At 45.5% G+C, this 17,446-nt stretch overlaps 1 protein-coding gene across 4 annotated transcripts in view; it reads right to left on the reverse strand.

Moving 5' to 3' along the window:
• Nucleotides 1-356: 356 nt before the first annotated feature.
• NUGGC (nuclear GTPase, germinal center associated) overlaps nt 357-17,446 on the reverse strand; it is a 54,094-nt gene continuing 37,004 nt past the window's right edge. For 3 of the 4 annotated variants that reach the window (XM_068553587.1, XM_068553588.1, XM_068553589.1), the window contains 9 exons: nt 16,802-16,935; nt 12,055-12,219; nt 10,036-10,193; nt 8,405-8,546; nt 7,128-7,236; nt 6,582-6,626; nt 5,946-6,082; nt 3,830-3,920; nt 357-585 (listed from right to left, as the gene is read on the reverse strand). In XM_068553587.1, the coding sequence (XP_068409688.1) occupies nt 446-585; nt 3,830-3,920; nt 5,946-6,082; nt 6,582-6,626; nt 7,128-7,236; nt 8,405-8,546; nt 10,036-10,193; nt 12,055-12,219; nt 16,802-16,935 (1,121 nt within the window). In that variant the 3' untranslated portion in view covers nt 357-445. The remainder of the gene's footprint in view (nt 586-3,829; nt 3,921-5,945; nt 6,083-6,581; nt 6,627-7,127; nt 7,237-8,404; nt 8,547-10,035; nt 10,194-12,054; nt 12,220-16,801; nt 16,936-17,446) is intronic. The other variant, XM_068553591.1, reaches the window with a different exon arrangement.

A 17,446-nucleotide genomic window follows, 5' to 3' on the forward strand; every position in this document is an offset into this window, starting at 1 on the left:
TTTTACATATAGTACTTTGTATCTGCTAATCTCAAACTCCTAATGTATCCCTCCCCACCCTGTTTCCCCTTTGGTAACCATACGTTTGTTTTCTATGTCTGTGAGTCTGTTTCTGTTTCATAAATAAGTTCATTTGTATCATATTTTAGATTCCACGTATAAGTTTTTCGCTGTTTAGATATTTTTCTCCAGTAAAGCACAAGTTTCTTGTCTCTAAAGCTTTAGACCTTCGTGAGGGTTTCAAGATGACTCTTTCTGGCAATAGTAGAAAAATGAAATGATGTTGCTCTGTACTCAACTTATGACAGAAGTAACAATATACTGAGTTGTTTCTAAAGCCCCCAAAGTTGGGAGGTGTTCTTTATTAGGTTTTAACAAACAGTAGTAAATCTGAATTTTTGCCTCCAGGTTTGTACTCCATGGTGCTAAGCCCCAAGAATTAAATCTATGTTTTGGGGGGGCCAGATTTGCTGGGGGACATTCTCAGAAGGAAATCTTGCATGCCCCGACGCAGCAGTGCATTCTCAGCAACCTCCCTCAGGCTCCTGTGCAGCTTCTCCATCTCCTTGTATTCACTTTTGACATCTACAGAAGAGCAGAAAGCAAGCATTAGGAGTTAGTCCTTTTCAGAAACGTCCCCAGAAAACAAATCCCCCGAGAATCCTGTTCTGACCTCGGTCACCTGTCCCAGGATGTGAGCTTGAGAATGGAGCTTAGCGATCAGACAGTCCAGTCAATATGTTTTACAAATAGCTCGATCAAACCAGGCATTCTTGCTCTTACCTTAAGGCTTATCTCAGCATAGGGGGCACCTTGAAAATAAACACAAACCTACCCACAAAAAAGGTCTGGGAAATCACTGAGTCTTTACAAAGGCCTCATAAGTGCTCAGTGGAAGGAGATACAAAGCACACCCCACACAAAACCTCCCCCAAGTCTTTTCCAGGCATCTCTCTCCTTCTCCGATCTCTCCCCACAGCTGTCCCCATTCTAAGTGAATTTGCTCTTATTTTTGGCATCTCAGGTTTTTAGCCCATGATCTGCAATCAAAAGGTATCCTTTTGATGGTTAATTTTATGTGTCCACTTGTCTGAGCTGTGGTGCCCAGATATTTGGTCAAACATTACTCTGGATGTTTCTGTCAGTATATTTTTGGATGAGCTTTACAGTTAAATCAGTGTACTCAGAGTAAAGCAGATTGCCCTCCACAGTGTGGGTGGGCCTCATCTAATCAGATGAAGGTCTGACTAAAACAAAAGGCTGGTCTCCCCTGAGCAAGAGGGAATTCTCCAGCAGACTGCTTTCAGACTTCATCTGCAATGTCAGCTCTTCCTGCTTCTCCAGCAGACTGATTTTGGACTTGAACTGCAAGTCTTTCTTGTATCTCCAGACTGCTGGCCTCCCTTATCAGATTTTGGATGCACAAAACTGCCATAGTTGCATGAGCCAATCCCTTAAAATGATCTCTTTCTATATATATATATATGGACATACATATACATTCTATTGGTTCTGTTTCTCTGGAGAACCCTGACAAACACAGTCCTCTTTGAAGGGACACTTCAGACTGACCTTGGGGTTGGCTCTGGCATTGCTCCTGAAAGCCTCTCCAATCGCCCTTGGCTCCATATGCCCCACATCATGACTCAGACTCACCCACCCTGAGCTGGCCAGTGATGGGAGCCAAGACCTTGACCAAGAAGGGAGTCAGAACCCTGAGTATATTTGTCTTTCTCCTGAGTCTAGAAGGTCTCCCATTTCCTCATTGCCTCTTAAATCGTATTTATCCTTCCAGGCTCCATTCTAGGGCCCAGCTTACTTGAAGCTACCCCAGTGTCCCAGCCCTGAATAACCACTGTCTTCTGCACTGTGGGAATAACAGTCTGGTGCCCAAGTGCATCCCCTCCCTCAGGTTTTTGTTTACATGTCACATTCCCAGTGAGACCTTCCCTGGCCACCCTGGCCCCTCCTCCAGGACCTCTCTCCTCCTTCCCTGCTTTATTTTTCTCCATAGCATGTATGGCCCTTTGGCTTGCCACACACTTTATTTATTCTGCTTCCTGCCTACCTTCTGCCCTCTGGGCTGTAAGCTCCATGAAGGCAGAGATTTTTGTCTGTATTGGTCACTGCTGTATCCTCAGTACCTAGAACACTGCCCAGTGCCTAGGAGGGGGCTGTGGTTTCTTGTGGAGTGAATGCATATGATCTGCTATTGTGATTTACAGTCTTGCACATCTTGTCTTAACAACAAGCTAAGACTCAGAGCAGGCACTGTTTCAGACCTCTTTGGTACCTGCCACAGTACTCCCTACATAGTGTATATTCACTGGTAATGGGAAGAAAAGGAGACGGTCTTAAATTGTGGCAAGAGTAATTTACATCAAACTCAGGGGAACATTTTCTGTCTGTGAGACCTGGAGAGTCGGAAGACCTTTGACCACGTCGAGGGGGCGTTCTTAAAAGAAGACACGATTGGGTGACTCTAATCTTAAAACAGGTTCAAGACAGATGGTCATGGGAAAGACTGATAAATTGCAGTGCAAGGGTGTCGTATCTCCTTCGCGGAGACCATTAGGAACAGGTTAGACGGCCGTCTCACCAGCCAGAATTGGGAGAGAACGATGATTTCCAAAGAAATACGTAAGTGCAGGACAGATCTTTAGAAGTGGAAATCGTGGCTTTTTCTTTGGAAATGGCTCTGACCACTTTCACCCTGATGGACTCAGCAAAGGCAGCAGCTCTTTTTTTTTTCCCAGCAGGCAACTGTGCACACAGTTTAAAACCTAAAAGACCCAGTGCAAAGCGAGTCTCCGCCCTCCCCATTCTCCAGGCTCCAGTTCCCCTCCTTAGAGGCAACCAGTGTGACCAGTTCCTGTGTAGCCCATGGAGATTTTTCTGCATATACAGACACGTACATATGCTTTTCCTTTTTTTTCTCTCACAAATGGCAACACATTACATGCTTTTTTTTTTTTTTACTTTACAATATATCTTGGAGCTTGTTTCTTACCGCTACATATAAAGCTGCTTTATTTTTTAACCAGTTGCGAGGTCCTCTACTAGTGGTGTAGCTAAGTGAGCTTAACCGTCACGACCCCTAAGTCTATGGATGGATCTCTGAGGTCTTGACACCATGAACAATGCTACCCTGAATAACCTTGTGCACGTGCCACTCTGCCGTGTATGAGGATATCAGAGGATAAATGCCTAGAAGAAGGATTGCTGGGCCAAAGGATGTGCACGCTTTTAATTTTGCTAGAAATTGCCCAGTTGCTGTTTGCACCAGTTTACACTTTCCAGTTTACACCCGGGGACCTGGTGGAGCCCATGGTGTGAAGGGGAGATGGCTGCCTGTACCACACGCACCCTGGTGCTGCATCCCCAGCTTCCTGGTGGGTGAAAACAAACCTTCTCCACCACAACCAGAAAATGAGGCTTCTCATGGGAAGATATCAATCTAAAAGAACGGGGTTACGGAGACACCAGGGCAGAGGAATGGATTTGAACTTGCCGCTTTCCAGCTATGGATCCTTGGCACATTATCTAAGTTTCTGTTTCTGCATCTGCAAAATGGAGCAAGAATGCCTGCCCCTGAGGGTGAACGTAAGAATGTGGTGAGACACTGTACCCAAAACCCGAATATAATGCTTGGTCTCAGCTGGGTGCTCAGCAAAGGAGGGGGCAGTCATAATCGTCCTCATCATCTCCATCCCTTGCCCTCGAAACTCTTCCTAACTTAGTTTCTTTAAATCCAGCAACGAGCAACCGCGGTTTGGGGGGTAAGGGCGTCGGCGTCATCACCCTTTATGCAAAGGTCGCATGTATTTACCTGCAAGCTCCTTGTAGAGCCCATCCCCCTGCGACGAAGCAAGGGTCAGCATGGTGGTGATACTGCCTTTAACCTTCTCCGTGATTCCATTCTACACGACAAAGGACGGTCATTCTGTTAGGAGGGCACAGCCTCAGGGAAAGGAATCTCACGAAAGGGACCCCACCCAATCCCCCAGCCAGAGAGTGTCAGCGACTGGGGTTGCCTTTTGGCAACTTTTTCAAAGTTCGCCTTTTGGCAAATTTTTCAAAGTCAGGTCCAAGGGTGGACCACTTGAGAATACCCTGGGTGACCAGAGTCATCAGGACAGCATTACTGAGGGGCCCCACCTGCCTTTGCATCTCCTTTCCTAGACTCATGGAAATTGTACCTCTGATGCTGAATGACCGAATCAGGAGTAATGAGGACGCACAGGGCCATGGTGGGGGGAGAACAGCCACCACAGAGACAGAAAAAGAGGCAAAGCGAGGGTCACCGTCCCATTGTCCTATCATGCATTTAGTCACTGCATAAATGTTTGTTGACCTCCTGCTTTTCATAATACACCATTAATATATAACTTTCCAACTACCTGAGAAATGTCTTCTTGCCACTCTCAGTCGTTCTATCAACTAAAACCAGTTTTCCTCTTCTAAGCATCACTTGCCTCCCTTTGAAAAGCACTGGACTCTCCACTAGCCTGACAGAGCCTAGTTCTGAACCTGCATCTCCTGACTCCAAGTCTTATGGTCTTTTCTTCAATGCACCAGGCCGGGAACCCAAAGCTCTAATCTCGGCTGCATCTGTGAACCTTGTGCTAGTACCTCAGGCCCTTGGCCTCAGCTTCCTTGTTTGTGAGATCAGAGAATGGGAACCCTCTGTGGTCTTGCCTAGTTTCACCTTCCTGCATTGCTGTCATTTAAGATACATTTGTACATGCTCAACGTGCTAATCATTTTTCAGAGGAATTGTTTTCTTGGGCACCTTAAGGACCGGTTTTTATACATTCGGTGGGGATTGGCAGCTGTAGAGTTTGGCAAATTTTCTGCAAGTATTTGTAGTCAGTGGTAATATGTTAAATGATGGAAACTAAACCACGCCTGGTAAATGAGATACCTCTTAGCCTGGTCCAAGAGATATTACATGCCTTGTATTGTGGAGAAAGGTATTTTCCAAAACCGTGGTGATGCGGGGAGAGGAGATTGTGCAGAAGCAGGTTTCAGGAAGCAGGCTGGTTCAGAGGTGGACGGAAATAGCGAGGAGCCGGGGTCCTCAGGAGGTTGGGAGAGAGTCAGCTAAGCCTGGACTGAGGCTGATGAATTTGGAAACCCTATTGGCTTGGGGCCTGGGTGGGGGGGGGGGGGCAGCCAGCAGTACCTTGGACTAAAACAAAGAATTTATATTACTTGGGGAGGGGTTGGCAAGCTAAGAGACCCAGGGCTGGGATAAGATCGTCCAAGCGTACTTGACAGAAGCACTTAGGTTTGAGGAAACTGTTAGGAACTGTCTTCTGAGATACACAGCGTCACACCTATATCTATGCCAGGGACTGTAATGGACTGACCTATAATAGTTGACTGGCATTTATCTATTGGTATTTAATGTAGACAAGTCATTTTCCCTCATTTAAAAAAAAAATCTGTCTTAAGATTATGCTATTGCCGGAGCCAGGTTACCTGGTCCCAAATACCTGCTCTGTAACTTACTAGCTGTGTGACCTCTTGATACACCTCTCTCTGCCTCAGTTCTCTCATCTGTAAAATGGGAACAATAATAGTATAGTTCACAGACTTGCTGGGGATTCAATGAACTCATGTTTGTGAAGAGCTTAGGATCCCCTCTAGATATTACAGTTGTCCTAGTGATGACTCAGTAAAGAGGAAAGAGGCAGGAGAGAGCTGGAGGGGCTGCATTTCTGAAGCCACGGCCTCAGAGAGAAGCCCGAGCCAGCATGTGGTGGCAGTGGAGGCTGGCCTCCTCCCCAGCATCATGGCCATCGGTTGGGCCCTCTCTACAGAAGGCATCCGGCTCTATTTGGGCCCAAACAACTACAACTTCTTCTGTCTTCTGTACCTGCTTCCTGTGCTCCCCCAGGAGCCTCTTTCGGACTGGAATTCAAACCATGGATGTCAAATACCTTCAGCTGGTGAAATTGGTGCTGCATCCTTTCTTGAGCCCGTTCGAACATGCCCTCGGCCACCTGCTGGTCCAGCCCTCTTCTGAGGACATCTTTCATTCTTTCACATGCCTTTTTGCCTGTGATCTGAGCTGCCTCTGGCAAAAATGATAGTCACAGTCACAGCACAGCAAGGACTTGCTTAGAGACCTTTAGCATCAGAAAGACAGACAAGCAAACAAGAACTTCCCTGGTGGCGCAGTGGTTAAGAATCTGCCTGCCAATGCAGGGGACACGTGTTCGAGCCCTGGTCCGGGAAGATCCCACATGCTGCAGAGCAACTAAGCCAGTGCGCCACAACTACTGAGCCTGTGCTCTAGAGCCCGCAAGCCACAATTACTGAAGCCCACACACCTAGAGCCCGTGCTCCGCAACGGGAGAAGCCACTGCCATGAGAAGCCTGTACACCACAACGAAGAGTGGCCCCCGCTCACCGCAACTAGAGAAAGCCTGCACGCAGCAATGAAGACCCAGCGCAGCCAAAAATAAATAAATAAATAAATTTATTTTAAAAATAAATTAAAAAACTAAAAAAGCACATTTAAAAAAAAAAAGACAAGCAAACAAACTATACACACACATATATATTATACATACCTACATACATACACTTATATATATTCATACATGTAGCACCATTTTCTACACCGTGGAAATAGAATAACATGACACAAAACACTAACTCAATATTTAGATCATTTTCATGTTGAAAATCTAATGAGTGAATTAAGCAGAAGCTTCCAAAATTCCAAACTCACCCGCCCACCCCAGAAAAAAAAACAGTGGGACCACCAAACCAAGAAAAAGCTGGAAAGTGAGTTTACAAATACTTAAAGAAAATAAGAATGAGAATTGGATAATGGATTTTATCGTTTAATTAGCTGAGATGCAGCACGGAGAGGAGAAGCCAGGTGTCTAGATAAAGGCTGGACAGAAAGAACTAGAAACACCCAGACGGAAACGGTTCATGGCTGACCTCTCCCCACACCCTTGCAATTGCTTGGTTTTAATTTGTAGACCAAGAGTGCTATGGGGACTTAGGACACAGGAGGACAAACACTTTGAAGGGCGAGCAGCAGACAAGGATGCCAAAGGAGACGACAGACCCTGGAGGAGGCGGAAAAGTTACTCTCGGGGGCCCACCTTCGTAACAGGGCTTCAGGTCGTTCTGAACAGAGGTGCTGAGAGACTCATAAATCCTCCTCTTCTTTCTGAGGATGTGTCCCTCCAGGCCTCCCAGGATGGCGCTTATCTGAGAATCCACGTTAACCAAAAGCCATTTGTGACAATCCCTTAATAGAAGCAGGGCAGGGATTCCCTGCATGGCCACCGCCTCCTCTGCCCTGTATTATCGTTGGCTGTTCACACGTCTCCGCCACTGTGAACTCCTCACAAGCAGGAACTTTATCTGAAGCATTTTTATATCCCCAAGTGCTTCCCACAGTGCCGGGCACCTCAGAAAACTCGGTAACTATTTGCAGAGTTGAACTCGGGTGCGTGCAAGCTGCTGGGATGGGGCATTTGGGGGAGGGCGGGGGAGGCACAGGCGATATCTCTAGTGTTACCCTATAACTTGGGCTGGGCCTGTGCTGTGGATGGAATAGTCATGTTCCCCCAGATTCTTATGTTGAAATCTTAAACCCCAATGTGATGGCATTAGGAGGTGGGGCCTTTGGAGGTGATTAGGTCTTAAGGAGGGAGCCCTCCCAATTGGGATGATTCCCCTTATAGACAAGACCCCAGAGAGCTCCTCTGCCCCGTCTGCCATGTAAGCACACAGCAAAAGGATGGCCACCCGTGAACCAGGAAGCAGGCCCAACCGGACACCAAATCTGCCTGCACCTTGATCTTATACTTCCAGCTTCCAGAACTGTGAGAAATAAATTTCTGCTGTTTATAAGCTGCCCGGTCTATGGTATTTGTTACAGCAGCCCAAACAGACTAAGACAACCTGGACTAAGAAAATGAGTCACAGACAAGAGTCTTGAGGACTCAAAACTGAAACATGATCTGCAAAAAAAGACACTTCTTTAAACTTCACCGCTGTGGATAATACTTCATGATACTGGCAAAAATGATAAAGAAGTCAGTGAGAATGTTACCAGTGGATTCAAATGTTTATACTTCTAAGGATTCTTTGAAGATTCTTCTTGGGAACTGGGTCTACTTGACAATCTCAGCGTTTGCTGTTGCTTGCTTCTCAGTGGGACAAAGCTTGCTACGTCTGTAGCAGACTCAGGACCGCTTCACTTTGCCCCATCCCACTATGTTCTGTATCCCACAGTGCCTGCTATAAGGTCCACCCAGACCCTGGACACTCCAGGAAAACAAGTGGGAAAAGACAGGCAACCTCCAAAATCCTGCTGGGAAGAAAACCACTACCCACCCTCGCTGCCCTCTTCTCTTTATAAGGATCTTACCTCCTGGATCAGGAAACTCTTTTTATAGCTATCATATTTCCAGCCATTTCTTATCCCAATTTCCGTCATCTTCTCCTGCAGAGAGTGCTTAAAAGCATCTATGTGGGGCATCAGAGCTGAACCATCAGTGGGCTTCCCAGACCTACAGGGGAAAGCACCATAAAATGTTAAGAGACAACGGTGGCTATTGTGGGGTTAAAACAAAGAGGAAACTAGCTGGTATTCTTTTACTCATTTTTAAGAGAAGGATGACGAGATCTAACAGTTATAAAATTCCCATAATGAAGTCCGTGCAATGATGTCCATTTTACAGATGAGAAAGCTGAGGCTCAGAGACGGTAGCTAATGTGTTCAAAGTCGCACAGCTAGTGAGTAGCAGGGCCAGACCTTGGGCACTGATCTGTTTAACCTCAAAACTCATAGTCTTTCTGCTGCCCAGGTATTCCCACTTGAAAGGGTGGGACGAACTACACCTTAAAAGATGGGTAAGATATAGGGACGTGAAAAGAAGGAGGAGGCGTTCTCCACAGGGACGACATAGTGAACTAGGTTTCAGGACATCCCAGGAATAAAAAGCATCAGGTGAGTAGAGAAGAGGGCAGAGGCTTGAAGTCCTAGCTCTCTACTTATGAGCCGGGTGACCCTGGGAAAACTATATGATTCCTCCGAATGGCAGTGTGTTCACTTGTAAGAAGACCAGAGCCACTTCAGAGGGTTATGGGGAGGGTGTGACGACAGGATGACTGCAAAGTGCTTAGCACAAGTTCCTGGTACATCTCAGTTGCTCTTTGCTGTCCGCAGGCTGGTTAAAGCCAGGGGTTGACACTGACAGGGGGGTGGGGAGAGATGGGAAAGGCCAGTTGGAAGCAGGTGGAATGTCTTGAAGGCCGTTCCAAGGAATTTGGAGTTTACCCTACAGATGTGTAAACAGGGATGGGTGAGAGTAGGTAGAATAGCAGGATTCCAAACAAATTTAAAGGAAGGTTGGGGGCACGGGGGTGGAGGCACTGAGTAAGAATCGAGCAAAGGTAGAATGGCTGAAACAGGAGAGGGTGGTAGGCCAGGTGAAATGCCAGGGGCAAAGGAGGGAGACTGGGGACAGGCTGGGGATTAGGAGAGACTGTTTCTGTGGATGGAGAAAAGGATTGGAGGTCAAGGAAGAAGGGAAGGACGGGGCACTGTGAAGGTTCAAGCCCCCCACCCCACGCCATGTGTGAGCACGCTGTGTGTCAAAAGCCAGCAGAGTCATCGTGAGCCACTTTTCCTTTTCTCATTCAGGGAAATTTACGAAGGCCGTGTGTTTCCTTAACTCCACACACTCTCCAACCAAAATACCCCTGTCCTGGGTTCAGATCTATAAGAAAATGGATCCCCGGTGCATGTAGGAGATATTTGAAAAATAATGGGAATCATAATATTAATCTGAAAGCAGCATCTCCAGCTGCACTCCAGGTCACCACGGGAAATTTTTAAGTAAACCAAACTAAGGCTTTTGTGTTTTGCCAAAGACTAAGTTTTCCCCCTCAAGTTGCAAGCTACTCTGGACCCTTCCCGATCCAAAGTACAAATTCTTAAAGATGAGCGTTCTTCGGATGTTTGTTCACAGAGGAGCCAAGTGAAGGATCCTTTACCTAAAAATGACTCCAAACACGGGATCAATCTGTTCATAGATGGGCTGCGTGATGGCTTCGTTCAGATCTATTCTCCCAAGAGTCCTGGAGGCATAGATACCGTTTTTCAGGCAAACCGCTTTCAGAGTCTGGTGAAAACCCTGGTTTCCTCTACTCCTCTGGATAATTAAACAATAAGACAGTGGAGTTAGTAGGTGTTACCTAGAATTCACGGGATCAGAGTTGCACTGCCTTTGGCCAAACACCATTACCAAGAATCACAGGGAAGAGTAGAGACATGATCTTTCAATGTATTATTAAGCTACACAGAGAGGACAGCAGTCACACCTCAAGTTGGCGGGTGCCCCTGCCCTGGGTTCCCAAAGCATCCTCTGCTCTCTGCTTACATACAGCTTTGCATTTGTCTCTTTACCCATCAGGCTGCTAAACTGGACCATCAGCTGGTTAAGATGAGGCCCGATGTTTCATCCATTGTGATGTCCTCACCATCTGGTCCTGGTATAGGTCATGCTTGATAAATATGTGTTAAATGAGCAGTTATTAAGTGAAAATGTGCTCTGACTCTACCGCGAGTATGTGTTTTAGGTTTTCCAAGCACAGCCTCGATGTTTTACACTTTTCAGTAAATATTTGATAAAATGTAACTTGATGTGTGTATCTTTGTAATATTTTCTCCCAGAGACATAAACTCACACATTGGAAGAAAAAAATAATATGAAGCTAGAGCTATAAGAGACTTGACAAATTTTAGCCACATGGTGATTGATCCTCAGCAAAGAGAATAAAAAATACATTTGCACTGACTGAAATTTCAGTAGAGGCCTTTGTGATCATTAGTCAATGATATACATTTTAAGGGAATATGTTTTAAGTGAATGGCCATGTAGCATGGTACAAATGGCATCATACTATCTCTATCTATCTATCCATATCTATCTTCCCGTATCAATCTATCTATCATCTATCTCTATTTTAATATTCTGCCAATTTTTGCTTAATATTGTAACATGAGCATTTCCTGAATTCGTTGTAAATACTTCCAAAAAATTATTTGAATAACCACGTAATGTCATATGGATGTATCATAATTCACTTTACCATTCTCGTATGATTAGACATTTAGGCTATTGTTACCTAAAGATATGATGTTAGTATATACATGTCTGCCCAAATATCTGATCGCAAAGGCAAGTTGCTTATCAAATAGGAACACCCTGGGTTGTGCCCATAGCCACAGAGTAAAGAAGCCATTGAAGGGCTGAGGAGAGAGGGGACGGTTCCTGGGATGAAGCCCTGGTGACAGCCTGAAGGTGCCTGTTGCTGCTCCTTCCTCCACAAGCACACTGTCTCAGAGGACTGGTCCCCACCTCGTGCCTTCACCTTCTCAGCACCCACCCACTCATTCACCTTTTGTGATCTGGGATCTTCCACCATCGTATAGAAACAGTTCTCTCCAGGGTCACTTCGTTACCTATCGCTATGAAACAAATTACCCCAAACTTCATGGCTTAAACAGCCACACACATTTCTTATCTCTCATCCCTTAGAAACCCCATATAACTATTGAATAATTAAAAGATAAAACAACAATTTGTGTGCCAAGTGAGAGATTATAGGGTGCTTTCTTACTGTGTATCTAATTGATACTTACATCAGCCCTGTGAAATAGATTGGGCAAGTGTTTACCATCCCCATTTTATAGAAGAAAAATCCCAACAGGCTTAAGTGGGTTTAGGGCCTTGCCCAGGCCTACAGAGAGGATGTCTGGTGGGGCTGGCATTCAAAACAAGACCCTCGGATCCTAAATTCCAATTCTTTCTGCTGCACATGTACCCTTCCCTGCGTCCTCACAATGCACAAACAATTCACTCAATATGCTTTCTTGTGTGCAATTTTCACTCTCTCCTAATTTCTTCTAGCTCTTTATTTCTTTTAAAAGCAATGGAATAGTGAAAAAAGGTGGAGAATCAGGCAGGCCTCACCGAACATCACGGTTTTTCTTTTTAGAGGGTCACTCACCACCAGGCACGCCCCAAGGATCCTTCGGTAGGAACTCCTGGCACTTCGGACCCCTTCTTGCAGAGGCTGCACTATGTGGGCAAAGCACTGGTCAATGGCCTTCTCCAGCAGCTGTATCTCCTCTTCCACAAATCTCCGCAGGCCACTCACGTGCAAGTATTCGTTCTAGAGACAAGGACCATCAGGAGCATGAGGCCAGCCCCTCCCTCAAGGCACCGTCTCCTCCAGCTCTGCTTGCTTTAAGTCTGTCACCAACACAGGATTTAGCTTGAGCAGATCACCCATGGTGGACCCCTCCCTGTCATCCCAATAAGGCATCCTTCAGGGCACAGACCTCCTTAAGCTTTGTGGGATTGGAGAATCAAACAAATATATCCTCCTGCAACTTTTCCTGGGGGTTAATCCATTAGGCTACTTGAAAGAGTAAATATTTTTAAACAATCCAATTGTCATTAAAAGAGATTTTTCCAATGACATCTGATTCAACAAATATTTATGAACTTTGTGCACAAAGCAGTTTTGGAGGATAGGGTTTGTCAAACTTTAATGTACATAGAAATCACCAGAAGAGTTGGTTCAAACCCAAGGGCCTGGGATTCTACATTGCTAGCAAGCCCCAGGTAATACTGATCTTCTGGACCCCACTTTAACTAAACAGCAAAGCTACAGGACCACAAAAATAAAGACTTGGTTCCTGCTTCAAAGGAGAATAGTCTAGTCAGGGAAGAAAATATCTATTCAAATAATACAAAGGAGGGACCGCCAGGGGCAGCCTTGACCTCTAGGTTCCAAACTGGAAACTCTGTAGTGTCTGTCCACTGTACGAGAACCCCGGGGACCACACGGTGCCTGACTGCAGTGGAAAGAAACCACACTCCTTAGCTCGTCATTTAAGGTCCTTCGTGGCCAGAACTCAATCAATTTCTCCAGCACCACCAGCTCTCTGTTTGCCCAAAAGGTCCTCCCGCATAGCTGCCCCTGAACTTGCTACCATTCCCCAAACGTGCCATCCTTTTGGTCCTTTGCATGTGCTCTTCCCATGTTCTCATACTCCCAAAGCTCAAAAGTCACTTCCCATGTGATGCTCTCCCTGACTCCCCGGGCAGAGTTGGGGCGCTCTTTCCTGGGCTCCCGTTGCATTTGGGACACCCCTGCTGTGCTATGTCTCTCTCAGGCCATGTGTCTCCTGCCCTGGGCCAGGACCTTGCTGGAGAGACAGACTCTGTTATTCATGTTTGTTTATTCCGAGGTGGGGCACGGAGAGCACGGTCCATAAACATTTCTGGGGTGAATGAGTGGCGTGGAGAAATGGCTGGATAATGTAGGCTTTTAAAGTGTATTCCAAATTTGATGATAGAAATAGCTCTTGAATTGAGGTGTGACCTTACAGAGATGACTTAGCATCTCTGGATCGCAAGGGCATCGTCTGTGAAGTAAGTGAACGGGGCTGAATGATCCTGAAAACAGCCTCAAACTCCTATACCCTGAGTCTCAGAATAGAGGAGTTTTAGAAGTTTACGGAAACTATTCCGCTTCAGGCAAGCCCTGGGCAGTTTCAGAGTTTTCACTAGTTAGAATTCTATAAGCCATACTTTCTCCCCCAGAGTTCCCTCTAGATTCTTTGGAGTTTGTGGTGTCACTAGTGATCAAAATGAAAGAAGAAAAAAGTCATGAGAAGAAACTCCACGGGCAAGATTCTCACAAAGGCTCACTCTCAAAGAATCCTTGTTGAAGAAGCAAAAGAATGATAAGAAGGGAAGGGGCTGGAAATAAAAGAGCAGTAAGAAAGGGAAAGGCTGGCATCTACTATGAATAAATGCAGGACTCATTCAACATTGAGATCGTCATAATCAACTTCCCTTTGATTCTTAAAAGTAAAGACTAGATCCCTGTTCATTTAAAATCACTAACTATCCAAACTCTAAAATTTTTGGTTTGAGTCACAATCTTAAAAATTGATCCGTCACATATATTTTTAGATTTGATTTTTTTTTCCAGAATGCAAAGGAACTGACAAACTCTTGCCTTCCAGCTTTCCATCAGAGAACTAAGACTGAGACCAGTATCTGAGGCCAAAGAATTTTGAGTAAGCCTGCTGGCAACTCCTTCTAAAAGGCTATCACAGAAGTGCGAGCCAGCCCCCTCCTCCGTGTCTTCTGTCGCCTGCAGTCTGGCTACAAGGAGGGACTGAGCCCCTACACGGGTTGCACCTCCATACCACGCTCCAACTTTGATTGCAAATTGCTTTGTCCCGGTGTTTATAAAATCAACCAACCACACACGGCACCACATCCGATTCGTTTTCCATCAGCACTTCCAAAAGCAATCTTTTGCTGGGCAGAGAGGCAACTTTCACCCCAAAGAATTTTGGGGGGAAGTTAGAGTGTCAAAACTTTCACTAGTATTTCAGAGGACAAAAGTCAAATTGGAAAATCTCAGATTCCAGGAGGGTTTCTTTTTTCTTACACAGAACTAGACCCAAACAAGGAATAAGAAATACGATGAAAAAGATGGTGAATCTTGCTCTATATGGCACTTTTCTATGGCACTTTTAATTTCTAAAATGTGGACATTTGACTGACACTGCGTGGACCATCAAGAGTTGACATTGCTGGGACTTCCCTGGTGGCACAGTGGTTGGGAATCCGCCTGCCAATGCAGGGGACACGGGTTCGAGCCCTGGTCTGGGAAGATCCCACACGCCGCGGAGCAACTAAGCCCGTGCGCCACAGCTACTGAGCCTGTACTCTGGAGCCCTCGAGCCACAACTACTGAAGCCCACACGCTGCAACTACTGAAGCCCGTGCACCTAGAGCCCGTGCTCCGAAACAAGAGAAGCCACCTCAATGAGAAGCCCGCGCACCGCAACGAAGAGTAGACCCCGCTCTCTGGAACTAGAGAAAACCCATGCACAGCAATGAAGACCCAACGCAGCCAAAAATAAATAAATAAATTAATTAATTAAAAATAAAAGAGTTGACATTGCTTACTTTTCACACTGAAGTCAGGTCCCCACCAGCTGCCTCTGCTCATCACTCCACAGGGCCCTCCCAGGTTCACTCTCCCACATTCTCTGGACCAGCCCTACTGGTACATTTCTCTCCCCTTTCCCTATTCTGCATAACAAGAAGTCAGACAGCTTGGCTGTGCAAATCTGATAGCTGACAGCAAGTGTGGAAATAAAGAAATACCAACCAAATGAGAACACACAAAGGCTATTAACTTAGAGCTTGCTATAGCAAGAGTCTGTGGCCATCACTTGCATTTGGCAGACACTCAAAGGCAAGCAGAGGGATGGGAAGGCTTCCGGTGCCCTGATCAGAGGCCCCTGGCATGGGGCAGCCGTAGGTGGAGACCTTGAAGCAGGGATCCTACGTGATTCATGAGGATGCATATTTATCTTTTCTTGATTGGTCCTCAGTTGGAAGCAGGGATAAAGATTAGGGAAGCCCATGAGCTAACAAGGCTGTCTGTGATGAGAGTTTCACGGGCAGCCGATTATAGTGAGGATGTGTGTGATCAGAATAATGCAGCCTGCTGGGAGACTGTCATTTGCAGAATTAAAGGCAATGCAATCGTTGCTAAAGGGTTTAGTTTGGACGCGCGATGTAACCTTCCAGCCATACTTCTGTCATCTGAATTTGATGGGTTGTTTTTGTGTGTTTCAGGTTGTTTAAATTTTTTTTTCTGTTTTGTAAGAAGCCATTGCTCATATTTTAAAACACCTAAGAGAAATGGCAATCTCTTTGCCATAAAATATGGATGATGGTTAAAAAAAAAAGGATAAGGGAAGCTGTCAGTCATTAACAAAGGTCTGGCCATTTGGGGCTGATTGTTACAGAAGTTATTGTTTAGCTTCTTAGATTGTTACTAGAGATAGCAGTCTAACTTCCTACAAGTTTTAGAGCAGGCTGGCTTCCTGAGCTGTTCGTTGTAGATGGGGGGTTGGTTTCCTAAGCAGTTTGCTGCAGGCTGTGGGTCAGCGTTCTGTTTTTATATGTGCTTGTCTGTTTGTATTTTCATTCCCTCACAAGGAAACAATGCAGTTGGTGATTGATTCCAGCAACAAAGTTTTCTCCCAAACTCTCCCAAACCTCGAATTTAGCAGCTTATCCCTCTTATCTTAGGGTAAAGATAACTTTACCACTACTTTAACATCCATCAAAAAGATAACTTTGTCCACTACTATGAAAAAAGTCATTTTTAACTGGTTATTCAGAAGACCTGCATTCTAGACCGTGAAGATAATATCTCTCTGCTGAAAGGCCCTCTTCTTTTCCTTCCTCTCACATTATATAACCACGCTGCTCTGAGTTTGAGATTCTGACAGCACCAGGCCACGCAGGAAGTCCACAGGCAGAAGAAAGTTTTTTGGACTGTATGTGCACACATGCCTCTTTAGGATAACCAAGAACTGACATATTCCAGTAGAAGTAGACAAATCCCTCCTACCATTAAATACATTCTACCTGATTCAAGTCTCAGGAGAGGCAAAAGTGACTATTTTTACCTTTTCCTCTCAGCCCATCTGTCCTAGGTAAAACATTATTTCTTTTTTTTTCTTTTACTCAAAGGTTACAATGTTAACCCTCGAATTATCTTTCTGCTCTCTTTAGATTCTCTGAGCTTAGGGTCTTCCTCTGATGAGAAAAGAAAGATTACGGTGAGTTAATTTTCTAACTTGGTAAGAGGGAGCATTCTGCCCAGGCCCGGAGGCAGAGGACACACAGCCCAGGGGTCTTCCTACCGGCAGGTTGTCCGTGCAGCTGAAACTGTCTGTGAGGAGCAAGAGGCCAAAAGCTTCAGTGACATACTTGGTCGCCATCCTCCTCTTCTTATCCAAGAGCCTCCTCCTGATATATTCTCTTAACTTGGGGATTTCTGGAATTCACAGGCAGCACAAACAATTTGAAAAGGCCAGAGCTGGTAGGAAATAGAATTCTTAAAAATTAACAGATCAGGCTGGCAGTCTGAATTAACTTCCGCTGAGGTCCTATGCGGGTGGGTTGCTCACTAAACCAACCTATCTGTTTTCCCCAGTCTAGGATCGGCAGCTATGGATGGTAGATCAGCAGTGATGCATGCTAATTTTATTCAGTGGTAGAAAACAAACTCTGTGGAAAAGATCAGGCTGGTTAAAAAAACGGGCACTTCCCTCTGGACGGTACTTACCTGGATAGTATATAGAACCGGGGGCTCACATTTCTAGAGCCTCAGCCATTTGGTCCTGCTAGACTTTTCTATCTATATCAAATAACCATTAACATCAAAATAGCTCATGCTTGCTGTAGACAGGGTAGGACCTCTGACAAGTGCAATTCCAGATTAGACACGTATCTTAGTCCGAATCCTCTGTTAGTCGGAAGATAACAGATGTCATGCTAATTTCCCC

This window comes from Eschrichtius robustus, chromosome 10, assembly GCF_028021215.1.
Source record: "Eschrichtius robustus isolate mEscRob2 chromosome 10, mEscRob2.pri, whole genome shotgun sequence".
Classification (NCBI taxonomy): Eukaryota; Metazoa; Chordata; class Mammalia; order Artiodactyla; family Eschrichtiidae; genus Eschrichtius; species Eschrichtius robustus.